The sequence below is a fragment of the Engystomops pustulosus genome, chromosome 8 (genome assembly GCF_040894005.1).
Source record: "Engystomops pustulosus chromosome 8, aEngPut4.maternal, whole genome shotgun sequence".
Classification (NCBI taxonomy): domain Eukaryota; kingdom Metazoa; phylum Chordata; class Amphibia; order Anura; family Leptodactylidae; genus Engystomops; species Engystomops pustulosus.
In genome coordinates this window covers 118,382,206-118,400,737 of record NC_092418.1, presented here as the reverse complement: position 1 = coordinate 118,400,737, position 18,532 = coordinate 118,382,206, and the positions used below count along the sequence as shown (strand labels likewise).

Genomic DNA, 18,532 nt, shown 5'->3' with positions numbered 1-18,532 from the left:
TTTTGGGGTGTTGGTGTTATGGTGTTAGGTTGGGAGGGGGGTGGACGGGATTTGGACAATATGATCCTGGGCACTGGTCTGGACTATATAAGCGCAAACTTTGGACGTTAGACCAGTGTCTGGGTGGGAGGGTGATGGGCGTGGGATTTAGTTAGTTATATTTAATGTTATTTAATGTTATTAATGTTATTTCCGTTATATTCATTGTTATTTCTATGTTTATTTCTTGTTTATTTATTTATGTGTATTTTGCTGTGTATTTCGATATTAAAAAAAAAAAAAAAAAAAATTATTAGGTGGTGGGAATGGGTGAGGGTTTTGTTTGTTCTCATGCTGAGTGTGTGGTGTGTGTTTGGCTGGGCCAGGAGGTTTTGTAAGTTTATTTTCGTTTATATTTGTTCTTTTGTAATTCTTTTGCCAGAAGTTATGGCTTTATTTATGTTTATTATTGTTATGTTTTTCACTTTTATATAAAATAAAAGATTTACAGGATGTAACTCAGGATCAGTACAGGATAAGTAATGTCATGTATGTACACAGTGACTGCACCAGCAGCAGAATAGTGAGTGCAGCTCTGGGGTATAATACAGGATGTAACTCAGGATCAGTACAGGATAAGTAATGTCATGTATGTACACAGTGACTGCACCAGCAGCAGAATAGTGAGTGCATCTCTGGAGCTCGTTACATCGTTAAGCTCTGTCTGTTGCTGTGAGAGGCTGTGTGCTGCTGCTGCTCTGAGCTCCAGGGAAAGCCACCTCCACCTGGGGCCTGCTCTCTCCCTTCCCAGGGAGGGGGTGGGTTTCCAGGCATGAGCCAGAGCGGCAAGCCCCAGGCTCCTGCTTCCCGGGCCAGGCCGGCGGGGGGCAGGGGTAGCCAGCTACTGGCCAGCGCTATGGAGGACTCAGGGGTGAGACGATCCACCAGGAGTCGTAGTAATACAGCTCCTACTCCCCCTGAGTCTAGTGTTGAGAGGCAAACCCAGAAGCTGGATGTCCATGATGGTGCGGGTGAGAGCGGTCCTTCCGGGGCTGGAGCCATGAAGCGGAGTGCTCACAGAGGTAAGGCTGACCATGCGGGGGGAGGCTGGGCGGTGCAGGGGCCCCGGGAGTCTTTGTCCACCTATGCCTCCCGGGTCCAGAGCCACCTCTGTGAGTACGAAGAGGCGACCAAGACCATCAGGAGGCTCCGGGAGGAGCTGCGATGTGCCCGCGCCAGGGCGAACACAGCGCCAAAGAAGCGCAAGATGGAAATTAATGGAGAAATTAACCACCTGAAGGCAGAGATTGCTAAACTTGATAAAAGAAAAACTTTCATATTAGATAATAGCGGCCCGTTTAAAGAAAAACTTGTTAATGATGACCGATTTGCTCAGATGGCTGATAACAGAGAGCAAAGGCTGAGGGGATTGCAGCCTGCGAGCCAGGTGGAGGAGGAGGATGATGATGATGATAACGAGCAGCAGTTCCCACCTGGCGGCCTGCAGGAAGATCAGCAGGCCTCGTGCAGTGGGCCCCCTGCAGGACAGCCAGCAGTAACACCTCGCTCGGGGGAGGACAGTGACACCGGCAGCCAGGGAGGGGCGCTCATGGCAGAGATCCGGCTGCTCGAGTCCCCAGTGCGCATGGAAAACTTTTCTTTTGGTGATGAACTCCCAGAGGAAGCCGCTGGGGGGAGCAGCCGGAGGAAGAGTAAGAAGACCAGGCCAAAGCAGCAAGAAGAGGTACGTTTCATCTTTACCCCCCTCCCTGTGCACCCCCCCGGGCAAAGCGCAGGGTCAGCTCACTGTGCAAGCCCTGCTACCCAAACCCCCCCGAGTTCTGCTGTGGACCCGGTGCAAAGGTGCAGGGAGATTACAGGTGTGACATCTGATGTGGCGATGGGCTCCGTCTCTGTTTGTGGTAACAGTGGGGGAGCAGAGGAGGCATCGGCCGCAAGGCCGGACAGTCAGGGCGGCTCGGATGTGGCGATACGATCAAAATCCAGTGCTGTGGTGCGTCCCCCAGTGGGAGGGGGGGATAGCCCGGCACTGGTGGCAGCTTCCGGTGCCTCGGCGCCTCTTCATGCTGTTGCTGCTGATCACCCAGTTGAGAGGCGGGGGCAGTGTGGAGGGGTCGCTGAGGCTGAGGGCTCCGGACCTCCCAGACAAAAAGTGTTATTCTGTGTCGGTGTTGGAGATAATGCACATTCTGTGGAGACTGAAAATCAGCGGTGCCTCACACCGGCTAAAGAGCAGCGGCGAATGTTACCAAGTCCCAGAAAAAGCAAAATAACATCTGCTACCGATGATGCGGAGGGCACAAGTGCGACAAGAGTTGTGGTCCCCTTTGGGCGATGCTCTGCGAGGAGACCCCCGTCCCTTGTGCCCGAAGATGCGGAGGTGGTCATGTCCCCTGATGTTGGTGCTGGTCCAGCCAGTGTGAATGGTGTCAGTAATGTTGTGGTGGCTAGTGTGAATGGTGTGAGTGATGCAGAACCGTTACCAGTTATGGGAGTGAGTGATGGAGTGACTGGTGGTGCGGGTGGCATGGAGGTGGGTAGTGTTAATGTGGTGGGTGCAGGGGTTGGTCCGGTTGCTCCCCCAGTGGCGGCCCCTATTAAGAGCTATGCCAGTGTCGCTGCTGGGGGAAGTAGGGTTCCATCATCCTCGTCTCTGGGCTCTGGGGACGGCTTTTTGCAACGGCGCCTCCTGCAGGCCTTACAGAAGGGAGAAAGGACGATCAATGTAGCGGGGCAGGAGGTTGATTTGTCGTTTTGGATAGAGAGGCACGGCCTGTCTGCCTTCCGAGAGCAAAGAGGCAGGGAGACACCATGGTCGCTCCCGACAACCGGGCCGGGTGCTAACCGTAGGAATGTGGTCCGTCTTCGGTGGCGTGGCAGTGATGTGTGTCCCCCTCGGGCACGGGTAGTTGAGCTGCTGCTGAAGATGGACTTCAAGGCGGCTGACATCTTTGCCTTGATCCATCCCTATGGTACATCTGAGTTTGATGTCAGCTTTGTTCGGCCGGAGGGGCTTGAGCTCTTCTGGTCCAACTATGAGCTGAGATACAACGAGCCCGAGTGGCGGGACTTTGCTGTGCAAGCAGTGTCCCGCCAGAGCGAAGTCAAGAAAGTGACCGTTCTTACCCGTAACGAATCACTATCTTGCTTTGACATCATGACCTGGATGAATCGTTATGGAGAGGTGCTAGGATTACCAGAAAAAAATCGTGACGAGTTTGGTATCTGGTCAGGGGCCTGGACCTTCATGGTGAAGTTGAGGCGTTCAGGTAACTCAGTCGCCCACATCCCTTCATCAGCCTTCCTGGGGAGGGATCGGATCCTGATCTTCTACCGGGGGCAGCCTAAGCTGTGTCACAGGTGCGGTGACCCCACACATTTCAGCGCAAACTGCACCGTGCAGAAGTGTGCGTTGTGTGGGGGTGTCGGCCATCTTGCCGCATCCTGTACAGGGCAGATTAGGTGTAACCTGTGTGGTGATCTCGGTCACCCGTACAGTCGTTGTCCTCTTTCCGTCGCTAATGCGGGCTCAGCCTCAGCGGATGAAAGCCATGAGGCTGAATCTGCTGGGGAGGGGACTAGCAGAGGCGGAGTAATGGAGGGGCCAGGGAAGAAAGACAGGAAAAAGACGCCTGCCCAGCTAAGGCGTCTAGAAAAGCGTCAACAGGAGAGAGAGCGGGGGGAGTCTCGGGCTGCTGGGACAACCTCTGGCGCTGTCCTGGAGACCACACCTGTCGCTGAGGCCCCAGGGGATGATGTACTGGATGAGGAGGTCAGGAGGATCGAGAGAGAGGAAGGTGCCACGTCCTCAGACTCCTCCCATTATGAGAGTATGGACGAGGATAATAGGGCGTGGCTAGAGGAAAAGCGTAAGCGTGGCGCCAAAAAAAAAGAAAAAGGGTAAAAAGAAGGGAGGTGTAAGATCTTCTCCCTCCCTGACTAAGGTACCCAAGGAAGGTGCAACCGACCCCCCGCTGGTCGAACTTTCAAATCGATTCCTGGCCCTGGATAGAGCCTCTCCTGCCGATGGAGGGGCTGAGGGTGAAGGGCCAGAGGTGGCGGAGCCTGCAGGAGGTGCCGAGTCTCCCCCTGGGGAGTCAGGGTCCTCAGGAGGGGAGACTGGCCCAGAGTCTGGAGACGAGGATGAGGGGGCAGGTCCTGGATCTGCCCCTGAAGCATCAGAGGTGCGGGAGATGGACACCACAATATGTCTAAAAAGGGGGTGTTCATTTCCCGAGGGTGGTGGTAAGATGGGTAAAAAGAAAGCCGTCTAACTCAATCACTCATGATGGCGGCACCCACTCCGTTGACGCTGGTGTCCATTAATGTCGCCAGCATTAAGTCTGATGCGGCTAGATTTGCGGCCTTTGATTTTCTCGGCCGTGTTGAAGCCGACATTTTATTTTTGCAGGAGACCAGGCTGCCAGATTTGGCGGCCGTGTTTAAAGCTAAGAGGGAATGGAGACACGGGCCTTCCTATTGGTCTCTTGCGGCCGAGCCGTATAGCGGAGTGGCGGTCCTTTTTACCGTACCGGTAGAATGCAGACGAGTTATTGAGTTAGAAATGGGGAGGTGCCTGATCCTGGATGTCCTCATGAAGGGACAAGAACTTCGCCTAATTAACATCTATGGTCCCCAGTCCAAGTGGGACAGGAAGTGTCTCTTTATGAGGATCAAGCCCTACCTTTTTACAAGTCGGCAGGTGGTCTTTGGAGGGGACTTCAATGCTGTCACGAGGTCCCAGGATAGGGGAGGTTCCAGAGACAAGCTGACTTATGATAGCGTCGCTCTTAATAGCATAGCCAGTGAGGCTCGCCTGGTGGATGTCCACATCCGGCACACCCCAGGCCACGCGGGGTTCACCTATTATAGGGGTAGCTGCAGGTCTAGAATAGACAGGTTTTATTTAAAGGAGGAAGCCATCTCTTCAGCGGTGTCCGTTGTTGAGGTGGAGTTCTCCGACCACTGTTTAATTTTGTTTTCTCTGAATGTTACAGAGACCCCCCGGATGGGAAGAGGCTACTGGAAGCTCAATTCGTCTCTCCTGGAAGAAGCGGAGATCAGACAATCCTTTGAGGACTTTCTTCAGAGCCAGGTACCATTGCTGGGCCTTTGTAGCAGTAAGTCAGAGTGGTGGGAGATGCTCAAGAAAAGGGTGGCGAGATTCTTCCGCCAGCTCTCGAGCCTCAGGAGCCTGGACAGGTACCGCCTGTATCAGGGCCTGAGGAGGAAACTCGAGCATCTCGTCTCGACTGGAGGTAGTCGTGAGGACATCTCCAGAGTGAAATCCTTGCTGAAGAGGTGTCAGTATGATAGACACGCATCTTTGGTTTTTGAGAGGGATTACGGGAAATACCGCTCGCCCGACCCTTACAGAAACTGCAAGATGTCAGTGAATGGTAAAGTTGTCACGGGACTGGTTGACAGTACGGGATCCCTGAAAAGGTCCAGGTCAGGGATTCTGGAGGTCGTCAGATCCTTCTACTCGCACCTCTTGGGCAGGAAGGATCTAGATCGGGATGTGATGTCGGCTTTCCTGGCTGAAACTGTCCCTGAGCCAGGAGTAGACCCCTCTCTTGATGTTTTGACCGAAGTGATCAGGGAAGAGGAAGTCAGCCGGGCGATTGAAGGGCTCGCCCTCAAGAAATCGCCAGGTCCGGATGGCTTAACATCTGAGTTTTATAAGACCTTTAAGGACGCCTTGGTTCCCCTCTTGACTGAGGTATTCAATGAGTGTCTTTCCTCGGGCGCTCTGCCGAAGTCAATGAGGAGGTCTGCCCTGATCATCCTGTCAAAGGGTAAGGACCGATCTCGTGTTGAGAACTGGCGTCCCATAGCGCTTCTCAATACGGACAGAAAGGTTTTGGCAAAGGTGCTGTTTAATCGGCTGGTGCAGTTTGCACCCCGGCTCCTTTCGGGGACCCAGCACTGCTCTGTTCCAGGCCGCAGTACATTTAGTGCTGTGCTTTGTGTCCGGGAGGCAGTGGAGCAGGGCAGGGCTGGTAACTGGAAGGGGTACTTGCTGTCCTTGGATCAGGCAAAAGCGTTTGATCGGGTTAACCACGAGTACCTCTGGTCTGTCCTTCTGAGGTATGGCCTGCCGGGCGGGTTTGTCAATTGGCTAAAGGTTTTGTACGCAGGGGCAGAGAGTTTCCCGCTTGTGAACGGTTGGATTGGCCGCTCTTTTGAGGTCGGGTCTGGTGTTCGCCAGGGTTGTCCTCTGAGCCCACTTTTATACGTGTTCGCGATTGACCCATTCCTTAGGAGGGTTGATCGTGGGCCGTTGGTGGGAGTCGGGATGGATCGGGCAGCACCGGAAGCCACTCTAAGGGTGGTAGCGTATGCCGATGATGTCACCGTTTTCGTGTCCTCGGGAGGGGAGGCGCAGTGGGTGATGTCAGAGGTTGACCACTACTCAGAGGCTTCTGGGTCCAAGATCAACCGGGATAAGTGTGAGAGTCTCTGGCTGGGAGAGGGGGATCCAGGCTTTGATCTCCCGGACACTCTTCCAGGGCCCCAGGACTCTGCCAAAGTTCTCGGCATCGAATTTGGCCAGGGGGATTACCCCATGCAAAACTGGGACGGCAGGCTTAAGATCGCCGCTCAGAGGGTGGACCAGTGGAAGGGTTGGTCTTTGACCCTCAGAGAAAGGGTTCACCTGATTAAAACTTACCTGCTCCCGTTGTTGATTTATCTGGGCAGTGTGTGCATGTTGCCAGAGCCCCTCTGGACTCGGGTCTACAGTCTGTTCTTCCAGCTGTTATGGGGGAATAGGCTGAACCTTATCAAGAGGGAGGTTACTTACCGCACGAGGAGACAAGGAGGGTTGTGTATGGTCAACCCTGTGGTGTTCCTAGTGAATACCTTTCTTAAGATCAATGTTGCAAACCTCTGGAAAGAGAGGGTTCCTCCGTGGGTATACTCCTGCAGGGGATGGTTTAGGCCTTTCTTCCAGGAATGGGAGACAGGAGGACAAGTGAAGGATCTTCGCACACCGCATGGGCATCTTCCGGCTTACGCTACCCCGGTTCTGAAGGTGATTCGCCGGTGGGGTCTGGGAATGTGGGGGATCAGGACCTTGTCGAGGAAAATCCTTGACAAAAGGGTTCTGTTGACCCATTTCCAGAAGCCTCTGGCCCTCAAGGATTGCCCAAGTCGGGATCTTGGGGTGGGTTTCAGTTTATTGAATTCCATCAGGATCCCCTTGAAGTTTTGGGACGTGACTTGGCGCTGCTTCCATGGAAAGCTGTGTGTGAGGGACAATCTGAAGTGTAGGAGCTCTGAGGAAAGGGGTTGTCCCCGGGAGGAGTGCGGTGGCCTGCTGGAGAGCATGGACCACTTCCTGCTTCAGTGCCCCTTTAACACAGAGGTGTACAACCGGGTGGGCGCTTCCATCCATTGGCCCGGGTTGGCCGGTCTCTCCTATGCGGAGTGGGCCTATGGAGCATTCAGAGGCCTGGGTGGCCGGGACCGCTGCACGTTATTCCTAGTCAGTCTAGTGGTCAGGTACCACACGTGGAACGCACGGTGTTTAGTATCGACGCAGCGTAAAATCCTCCCGCTGGATGAGGTGGTTAGGAACATTCTGGGTGACCTGGTGAAGGTGCGCTCTCTGGAGTATGAGAGGCTGGGCACGGGGAGGGCCTCTCTCCTTTGGAGGGGGTTCTCCTTTAGTGTCCCTTAGTCTGTCATCTCCGCTCCTGGTGTTGGGCTGATGCTGCACAGTAGATTTTTGTTTTGTATCTGAGCAAGAAGTGATGTAGGGCTTGCAGGCGCCGAACCTGGGCTTTATGTGGTTTGTATTTATGTTGTTCAGGTTTTATTTGTATTCTGTTTTCTTTATGTTATGTTGTAATCAGTGTATATATTGTATATAGTGGGGTTTGGGACATAGTGTTAGGTTGGGAGGGGGGTGATGGTGGTGGGATTTTGGGATTTATGAACTGACCTTGGACTCTATGACCCTGGGCACTGGTCTGGACTACTTAACGCAAACTTTGGACGTTAGACCAGTGTCTGGGGGGAAGGGGAGGGTGCGGGCGAGGGATCTAGTTTAGTGTAGTGTTATGTGTATTATGTGTTTGTTATTATATATTTATATTTATTAAAAAAAAAAAATGGGTGTGGGATGTGATCTGTGTGGGGTGGTTTGTTATTAGAGGGTGTGGGGTGGGTTTATGTATATTTATAGTCATTTATGTTTATTTGTGGGTGTGGCTTGTCTTATTGTTTATTGGTTTGGTTGAGGATGTGACAATCGGTTGGGTGGGGGTTGTGATATTTGGTGTTTATTTATTTTTGGTGTATTTTAAATTATTGTTTTTGCTAGGAGTGAATGTGGCTGGACCAGCAGGTAAGACATTGTATATATTATATTTTATGTTTGGTTTGTATTGTTATGTTTTTTATTTTTATATAAAATAAAAGATCTACAGGATGTAACTCAGGATCAGTACAGGATAAGTAATGTCATGTATGTACACAGTGACTGCACCAGCAGCAGAATAGTGAGTGCAGCTCTGGGGTATAATACAGGATGTAACTCAGGATCAGTACAGGATAAGTAATGTCATGTATGTACACAGTGTCTGCACCAGCAGAATAGTGAGTGCAGCTCTGGGGTATAATACAGGATGTAACTCAGGATCAGTACAGGATAAGTAATGTCATGTATGTACACAGTGACTGCACCAGCAGCAGAATAGTGAGTGCAGCTCTGGAGTGTAATACAGGATGTAACTCAGGATCAGTACAGGATAAGTAATGTCATGTATGTACACAGTGACTGCACCAGCAGCAGAATAGTGAGTGCAGCTCTGGGGTATAATACAGGATGTAACTCAGGATCAGTACAGGATAAGTAATGTCATGTATGTACACAGTGTCTGCACCAGCAGAATAGTGAGTGCAGCTCTGGGGTATAATACAGGATGTAACTCAGGATCAGTACAGGATAAGTAATGTCATGTATGTACACAGTGTCTGCACCAGCAGAATAGTGAGTGCAGCTCTGGGGTATAATACAGGATGTAACTCAGGATCAGTACAGGATAAGTAATGTCATGTATGTACACAGTGACTGCACCAGCAGCAGAATAGTGAGTGCAGCTCTGCAGTATAATACAGGATGTAACTCAGGATCAGTACAGGATAAGTAATGTCATGTATGTACACAGTGACTGCACCAGCAGCAGAATAGTGAGTGCAGCGCTGGGGTATAATACAGGATGTAACTCAGGATCAGTACAGGATAAGTAATGTCATGTATGTACACAGTGACTGCACCAGCAGAATAGTGAGTGCAGCTCTGGGGTATAATACAGGATGTAACTCAGGATCAGTACAGGATAAGTAATGTCATGTATGTACACAGTGACTGCACCAGCAGCAGAATAGTGAGTGCAGCTCTGGGGTATAATACAGGATGTAACTCAGGATCAGTACAGGATAAGTAATGTCATGTATGTACACAGTGACTGCACCAGCAGCAGAATAGTGAGTGCAGCTCTGGGGTATAATACAGGATGTAACTCAGGATCAGTACAGGATAAGTAATGTCATGTATGTACACAGTGACTGCACCACCAGCAGAATAGTGAGTGCAGCTCTGGGGTATAATACAGGATGCTGGGTCTTGTGGTTCTATCACACAGAATTCCTCATAACCTAAATAGAAGAATAACTAATGCTGCTTTGCAATGTAACAATGTAGAATGATGATAAGTTTTCTTCCATTCTGGGTCCATGGAAAGCTGTGTGGGATCCTCTATGGCAGTGGTGGTGAACCTATGGCACTCGGAGACCTCTCTGTGGGCTCACTTGCTGTCTCCCAGGCACAGAGTATGCCAGACATGACACCTTCCTCCAGTCTCAGGCAGTCCAAGTAGTGACCCATCCTGTGCCGCTTGGTCCTGTCTGAAGAGTGCGGAGGTGTGGACAGGGTCGGATTGGAGCTCCAAATATCTGGTAGCAATAAGTTTGTTACTGCCTAAATTGCCGTGTTGGCACTTTGGGAAAAGCTAGTGTGTTTTGCGTCTCATCTTGGGCACTCGCTCTCTAAAAGGTTCCCCATCACTGCTCTATGGTGTATAATGGGTGACATCAGGTCCAGTATACGTCTCCAGGACAATGACTTCTGGACGCTCCCATTAGGGGGCAAATTCCTCTCCTGCCCATCCCTGGAGTATAATGAACGGGGTCAAAGTATTTCTATAATTATTACAGACGAGAACTTCATGATGACTGCACATAGAAGAGGAAGTGCAAGAGACTGTATCACACATGATAGGCTTAGATACACCCGAGAGAAGGACGATCTGCAGAGAGGACAGACAATATCACACAATATAAGGTTAGCTACAGCGGCTCATTGGACATGTCATAGGATGGAATTAGATACACTGAACATGGAAGGCTTAGATACACTTGGCCGGCAGGTCTATCATCGGCTTCATGTGACATCACAGCGCTGTATCCTGCAGATGTTTTGCACCTTTGTGTATTTTGTGGGAGTAGACGTCTGTGATGTGAGGGTAGGTGACTCCTATAGGAAGAGGATATACTACACCCTGGTAGAGGTGGGATAATGGGAAACGATGGGCCCCATGGATTTCAGGGCCCTCAGTAAACATGGCCTGGTCCCTGACTGTCCCTGACATGTACACTCCAGCCTGAATCTCCCGAGCTGCTGCAGAACTACTACTCCCATAATGATTCATTACTTCTTAAAAGGGAACCTATCAGCAGGTGTTACTGTGCAGACTGCAGCCAGTGTTATGTATAGTCCCCGGAGAGATGTGCAGTCATACGTATGTGTATGTTGTTAGTAGCAGCAGGACTGTGAAATACGGATTAATATTCGTGGATTGTAGGGTAGCACGTCGGCTCAGTGCTTAGCACTACATCCTTGCAGCGCTGGGGACCTGGGTTCAAGTCCCAGGGTCAACATCTGCAAAGAGTTTGTATATTCTCTCCGTGTTTGCAAGGGTGTCCTCCGGGTCCTCTGGTTTCCTCCCACACTCCAAAACATACTGGTAGGTTAGGGACTGATTCCACAATCTCTGCGCAGCGCTGCCGTATCTGTGTGCGCTATATAAGTAAATGAATTATTATTATTAATTATTGTAGATTGCACTGGGGTGTGTCCTCACACTGCTGTGCTCTGTGCTTTGTACTGAGCTCTTTGGCCCCTCCCTTCTCAATGCAGAGAGCGCAGAGCTCAGCAGTGTGAGTGATCTTGGTAATTGCCTTTCATGCAAATTCATTAGCGATTTTTAACCCATTCTGTAACCTATTCTCCTGAAGCTTTGCGTTCTCCTGACCTTCTTGTCATATGTGGGGACATGAGAAAAGAGTGATACATTATACTTTCATCGATGCCAGCATATTGTGCTGCCGTCTTGCCTTACCGCTCCTTGATACTTATAGGATTGATGCCAAGAGCACAGATCACCCAGTGTGCCCAGAGGAGTAATTGTTCCCTGGCATCAGCAACATTCATACTCTCCAGTCCCATTAACCCATAAAAGTAAATTTAGATGGATTTAGATGGATGATGTCCAATGTGACTAATACTAATATATTTATCCTAAAACAGCACAAGAATTGTCCGTAGCTCGTGTATGGCATTGCAGCTCATCTCTATAGCAGTGAATGGGGGAATGCTGCAATACCACACATAACCTGCGGACAGGTGTTGTGCTGTTTTACCCATGTACTACTCCAAAATCTTGTGTAGAAACAGCAAGCAGAGGTCTTGACAATATTAGAAATCTTACCGTGTTGAATAATGTGGATGTATGGGTCATTGTTCCATAAGCAACACTATTGTATATGTACATGTGTACACTCTGATGCCCCCCTATAATCTCATTTCAGATTTCCAGGTGACTTGTGATCAAAGAATTCTCCAAAATGACAGAACTTACAGAAAAAGTAACCAAGACCCTGAATAAAACCACCCCTGGACTTCAAATATGGAGGATAGAGGTAACCACTATGATTGCTATAGGACAAGCAGCCATTACCATCCCCGGTGCTAGTGGTTTGGGGTCTCCTGTAGTCTGGTGCCCAATTTCTTGCTTGGTTCCCTTTCTCCGAACTTCAGCAGTTTGGTTCCTCCTTCTCCAAAGTTTGAGGTTCTTGTGTCCATTAGTTTGGTTTTCCTGTCTACGGTTTGTAGTTGTTTGGTGCCCTTGTCCCTGGTGTTCAGATGTTTGGTTCCTTAATCCTGGGAATCCAGAGTTTTTGCACTGGTCCTTGGTGGCCATTAACTTTCTGCTTCTGTCCTTGGTATCCAGAAGTTTGGTGCCATTGTCCCTCATGTACAGAGGTTTGGTGGCTTTGGTCTCTGGTCTCCAGAAGTTTGATTTCCAGAGTTTGTTGCTCTGCTGACCAGTGGTTTACCGATCTTGACCCCGGTCTTATAAAATGAGTCCAGTCATATATGTAGAGCAGATGTCGTAGTCCCTGGTCCCCAAAGTTTGCTCCTGAGGTCCTTGATAATATTTTGCACTCATATTATACAGTTTATGGTGCCCTAGCACCCGGTGAACAGAAACTTAGTTCCCTAGTCCCTGATCTACTGTGGTTTGGTGACTCATTCTCCAGTCTCCAGAATGTTTGTTTTCTAGGTTCCTTGTCTATAGGGTTTGTAACTCTAGTCCTTTGGTGCCATCTATGGTTTTTATTGGGACCCTTTTCCTTGCTGTCCAGAAGTTTGGCGTCTATCCCTCATGTAAAGTAGTTTGGTTTCCCATTCTCTTGTCTCTGGATGTTTGGTTCATGATGCATGTTGTCCAGAAGTTTGGAGATTTGGTCCCTGATGTCCATGTATTTGGTTCTCTGGTCCCCGGAGCCCAGTGCTTTTGTGCTTTTAGTGCCCTTGTTGTTTGCCCTTTCTGTCCAGAAGTTTCCTTCAAGATGTTCTTTTGCCTCTAATTCCATTTCTAAATTTTGCTCTTAGAACATGGAAATGGTTGCTGTCCCAGAAAAGTCCTTCGGGAACTTCTTTGAGGGAGATTGCTACGTCCTCCTTATGGTGAGTTCTGCCTTCTTGTTACCTTGGTATGACATCCACAGGTCGGAGATGCCTTTCCATATGGATTGGTTAACTTGTGTTTTTGAAACATCAATTCTGTTTCCTGCTGCATCTTGGTCTCAAAAGTATCCACCGCACCATCCATAAATGTACCAGCAGAATCACAGTAGCATTCAGTTACACTAGTCCACCAATTTTATTTTGACTGCATAGAATCGTGTGGTCCAGTGTGAGCTATAGAGTCATAAATCAAAGCCTGGCTAATACCAGACTGATACATTGAGATACATTGCAGCAGAAGAGCCGTTTACCTAGGACAGTGGTGGCGAACCTATGGCACGGGTGCCAGAGGTGGCACTCGGAGCCCTCTCTGCGGGCACCCGGGACATTACCCAGCCAGTCAGGACTCAAGACTTCCTCCTGCAGTCACAGGCAGCCCAGGACGTGCCACGTTTAGCGCTATTTTAAAGTTACTTGATGTGCCAGGAGGTGTGGACAGAGCCAGATTATCATTGGAGCCTGTTCTCCGGGCCTTTGATTCATGCTGTTAAGTGGACCGTAAAGGGAAGATTCAATGATAATCCGAATATTTCCTTCCTTCTACTGTATTGGTGTCCTCAAGACGCCAATACGTTTGAAACCTGTAACAGAGCAGGGAGCAATAAGCCATTTTAAATTAGGGATTTTGGCACTTTGTGAAAAATATGTGGCTTTTGGTTGTAGTTTGGGCACTCAATCTCTTAAAGGTTCACCATCACTGACCTAGGAGAACATAGGGGTAATATATCATGTGTACAATGGTTACATTAAAACACTTGTAACAGTTTTGGAATTTTTGAGGGACAAGTTTTGGGGAACCACATAAAGTGGTCGTTTTAAGCATAAATAAAATTGAAACCAAAAACCTTTCGACTTCAGAGCGGATTCTCCAGCGCGACTACTTGTGCTACGATTTCCATTTATCTGAAGAACTATTATTGAGATGTCAGAACCTCTTAGTAATCCTTGGAGGAAGATAATTAAAAGTGGTGCAGGAATTGGATGATGTTGGTGATTGAATTCATTGACATGAAGCGGAGGTCTTTAAAACGGTGCAAAAAATTGTGTAAAAAATTGTTAAAAAAGGTTATTTTCTGTAATTCTCGTCTCTCGTCTGGACAGACCCACAAGATCAGCAATAACTTCACGTATGACATCCACTTCTGGATCGGGAATAATTCCTCCACGGATGAGCAGGGAGCGGCTGCTATTTACACCACACAGATAGATACCCACCTGGGGGGAGTCGCCATCCAGCACCGGGAGGTCCAGGGATACGAGAGTGATGCCTTCAAGGGATATTTCAAACAAGGGATAGTGTGAGTATCATCAGCGTGGAGTGTCCCAGACCAGACGTGTCTATCCAGTGGGAGTCATATAATACAAATCTTCACACTTCCCTGGTCTGGGCGCCATGATAGTAGTATAATAGTGGAGTCATGTGACAATATTACGGAACGTTCCCCATAATTTTAGGTATAAAAATGGAGGAGTTGCCTCAGGTATGAAGCAGGTGGAGACAAACACCTACAACATAAAACGTCTGCTACATGTCAAGGGGAAGAAGAACGTCTTGGCCGGAGAGGTGAGCGATTACAGTACATTACACCTGCTGATGGGTTCCCTTTAAAGGGTTTGTATGATTGTGGAACCTTTTTGCTCCAATTCATCTAAATATAAAATGAAGCAACTTTTGTAAAAAAAAAAAATTTGATTCAATATTTCATTTGGTGTCTCCATGGTAACAGACTCCACACAAACCCTATGTAGTCGGGTCCTTCATTGATGTGTAACTTTTTTCATCTGCTGTTTCTTCTGTTGGCTCTACAAGAAGAGGGACTGGGCTTTAGGATTAAGGTGTCTGTAGACATTAGATAGCGTTCTCCGAGGGGACCCCATGCACATTAGCTGGTCCCTCTGTAATCGTGAGATTTTGACAGGTGTCCAGATCCCAGCACACATGCAGAATAGCTGAGCGTGCATGTCCATGGGAGAGGCAGCGGATATAGCTGTTCACCTGGTCACCGCATGACCAATACTATACCTTTCCCCCCCCTCAGCCTGTATTATAAATCAGATTTTTTTTATGTAGACAACCCCTTTAATTTATACTTTATCTGCATATTCATAGTGTTTGCTTCCAGTTTATATGGTTTAGTAAGAAAACCGGCGCAGTCGTTTCCATGTGTCTTTCCTCTTCCAGGTCCCATTGCAATGGAGCAGCTTTAACACCGGTGATGTCTTCCTGGTGGATCTGGGGAAACTGATCATCCAGTGGAACGGCCCAGAGAGCAATAGGATGGAGAGACTGAGGGTAAGGAGGCAGAGTGAGACCTCATGCACACGAATGACCTCATACACACGAATGACCTCATACACACGAATGACCTCATACACACGAATGACCTCATGCACACGAATGACCTCATGCACACGAATGGCCTCATGCACACGAATGACCTCATGCACACGAATGGCCTCATGCACACGAATGACCTCATGCACACGAATGACCTCATGCACACGAATGACCTCATGCACACGAATGACCTCATGCACACGAATGGCCTCATACACACGAATGACCTCATGCACACGAATGACCTCATGCACACGAATGACCTCATGCACACGAATGACCTCATGCACACGAATGACCTCATGCACACGAATGGCCTCATGCACACGAATGACCTCATGCACACGAATGACCTCATGCACACGAATGGCCTCATGCACACGAATGACCTCATGCACACGAATGACCTCATACACACGAATGGCCTCATGCACACGAATGACCTCATGCACACGAATGACCTCATGCACACGAATGGCCTCATGCACACGAATGACCTCATACACACGAATGGCCTCATACACACGAATGGCCTCACGCACACGAATGACCTCATACACACGAATGACCTCATACACACGAATGGCCTCATGCACACGAATGGCCTCATGCACACGAATGACCTCATGCACACGAATGGCCTCATGCACACGAATGACCTCATGCACACGAATGGCCTCATGCACACGAATGACCTCATGCACACGAATGACCTCATGCACACTAATGACCTCATGCACACGAATGACCTCATGCACACGAATGGCCTCATGCACACGAATGACCTCATGCACACAAATGGCCTCATGCACACGAATGACCTCATGCACACGAATGGCTTCACGTATTCAATAGGCTCATACACATGGCCATGTATGAGCCGACTGCCTGAGCCACACATTCTGGTGCAGCTCCTATTCCTGTCCGTGTTCGCAGTCAGTTGTCTCTTTTACATATAACAGTCAATAATACCTGTTATTTCACATTATTACGCCGTCTACTCAATACATTTCTTCTTTTGCCTTCAGCGTGTGAGATAATCCCACAATCCAGTGACACACAAGCTGAATAATACAGTGGTAGCACATAGCCTGGTACAATACTCAGATTTGTTTAGTTGGCATTTCCTCACACTGCTGTGCTTTGTGCTCATTGCATTCAGCTGCTCATCTCCCCCTAAGCACAGTAAATGCAGTGGCAGGCTTCTGGTTATATACAACAGCAAGCACTCAACAATCAAAGCAAAGAAGAGAGGATGTAAAGAAGCTTAATACAGCTCTAAGAGCACAGCAGTGTGAGGACCCACCTCCAGTGCCCAATATTGGAATATAAATCCATATTTTTACAGTCCTTTTGCGACTAAGAATATACATAAAGGAATGATTACACATCTCTCCAGGGATAATACCTTACACTGGCTGCAGAGAGCACAGAACACAGCAGTGTGAGGACACATCTGCAGGGCACATGGAGACACTACAATTGTAGAATATAAATCCATATTTCATAGTCCTGCTGCTACTACTAACATACACAGAGGTATTATTGTAAGTGTCTATATGGAAATGACCTAGGCTACAGAAAGTGCAGAGCACAGCAGTGTGAGTACATGCCCCAGTGCACTTGGAGAAGCTATAATTCTGATATATAAAGTGATATAAAGTCACAGTCCTGCTGTTACTAACAACATACACAAAAGTGTGCTTACACATCTTTCTAGGGACAATATACAACACTGACTGCAGTCACCCCTGCTAAGAGGTTCCCTTTAAGAGAAAACATTAGTGACAAATGCCGATTTACTGAAACACTGACCCTCTGGTCTATTGAGGTCATAAAAGGGTGGAAAATTCCTTTAAAGGACACCTGTCATCAGGTCTGTGTCACTTGTCCTGTCACCTGTTGGAGCAGCTCACAAGGATCCCATCCCTGCCTTTATCTAGTTATTTCATACATTATTCATTGTAAAATCATCTATTCTTTATTATGTAAATGAGGCTGGTCACATGGTCAGAGGCAGTGATGTCACCCCTGTTCCCCCTCCCCTCCCCTCCCCCTGCTCATGTCTGTGTGTAATGTATAGTAAAGCATTGCTAGTGTGTGTGCTGCATCTGCTGACATGCTGCATCCTCCTAATACACAGGTGAGAGACACAGACATCAGCTACACATGAATCTGACATGTTCTGCTGTAACATGGCTGCCTGGAGCTGCTGTATCTCTCCTATACACACACACATGCACACACAGGCTGCAGGGGGCGCCAGCACCAGGAAGCACATCATTATACAGCCTCACATCATTATACAGGCTGTCAGTCATGCACTGGGGGTGTGGCCACCAGCACCAGGAAGCACAGCATTATACAGCCTCACATCATCATACAGGCTGTCAGTCATGCACTGGGGGTGTGGCTGTACCTCCCACTCATGAATAGAGTGGACAGCTTGAATATGCTAATGCTTCATTGGACATTTCACAGGTCATTTGCATACAGCTTTAGGACCTCATTGCTTAGGGTTACAGGCATGTAGAGGGACAATGAAGGGATAGAGGCAATGCTCTCTAATGGCAGTTTATGAAAATATATTTAGTTTAGGGGGTTATTTTGCATGACGGGATCTCTTTAAGCGCCTCCACTACTGATTATTATAGCACCTTCGCTTTGTTTTCCTTTGTGTGGCATCTGCTGTGGATAAATATTTTGGGGGTGATTTCTTTCAGGGTATGAACTTGGCTAAGGACATCCGTGACCGTGAACGTGGCGGACGCGCCCATGTGTACGTGGTTGAGGGTGACAATGAAGAAGGGTCGCCTAAACTGATGGAGATTCTCATACATCTGCTGGGCGAGAGGAAAGAGCTAAAACCCCCGACATGTGATGATGTGGTGGACAAAAACGCCGGAGCAGCAATAAAATTGTATCAGTAAGTAACTACTCCGACCCGCAGCAGTGATTGGTACCTGGCTACATATCACCTGTGTATCCGCAGCGCCTCTTGTACAACCTCTTACAGTATAGTAACTACATTGTAGCCGCACCCAGCAGCACCCATACACTGCTCTATCTTTATGTATCTAAACTATAGGGTCCCC

The 18,532-nt window shown here is 48.6% G+C and overlaps 2 protein-coding genes across 4 annotated transcripts in view; one reads left to right on the top strand and one right to left on the bottom strand.

Moving 5' to 3' along the window:
* LOC140075952 (uncharacterized) overlaps nucleotides 1-18,532 on the bottom strand; it is a 364,396-nt gene that overhangs the window by 229,589 nt on the left and 116,275 nt on the right. The gene's annotated exons all lie outside the window — the stretch shown is intronic.
* VIL1 (villin 1) overlaps nucleotides 1-18,532 on the top strand; it is a 79,555-nt gene that overhangs the window by 24,022 nt on the left and 37,001 nt on the right. For 2 of the 3 annotated variants that reach the window (XM_072122391.1, XM_072122390.1), the window contains exons 2-7: nucleotides 11,878-11,988; nucleotides 12,965-13,039; nucleotides 14,201-14,397; nucleotides 14,555-14,663; nucleotides 15,282-15,392; nucleotides 18,161-18,363. In XM_072122391.1, coding sequence (XP_071978492.1) covers nucleotides 11,914-11,988; nucleotides 12,965-13,039; nucleotides 14,201-14,397; nucleotides 14,555-14,663; nucleotides 15,282-15,392; nucleotides 18,161-18,363 — 770 coding nt within the window. In that variant the 5' untranslated portion in view covers nucleotides 11,878-11,913. Of the gene's footprint in view, nucleotides 1-10,330; nucleotides 10,352-11,877; nucleotides 11,989-12,964; nucleotides 13,040-14,200; nucleotides 14,398-14,554; nucleotides 14,664-15,281; nucleotides 15,393-18,160; nucleotides 18,364-18,532 lie in introns of those variants that run through there. The other variant, XM_072122392.1, reaches the window with a different exon arrangement.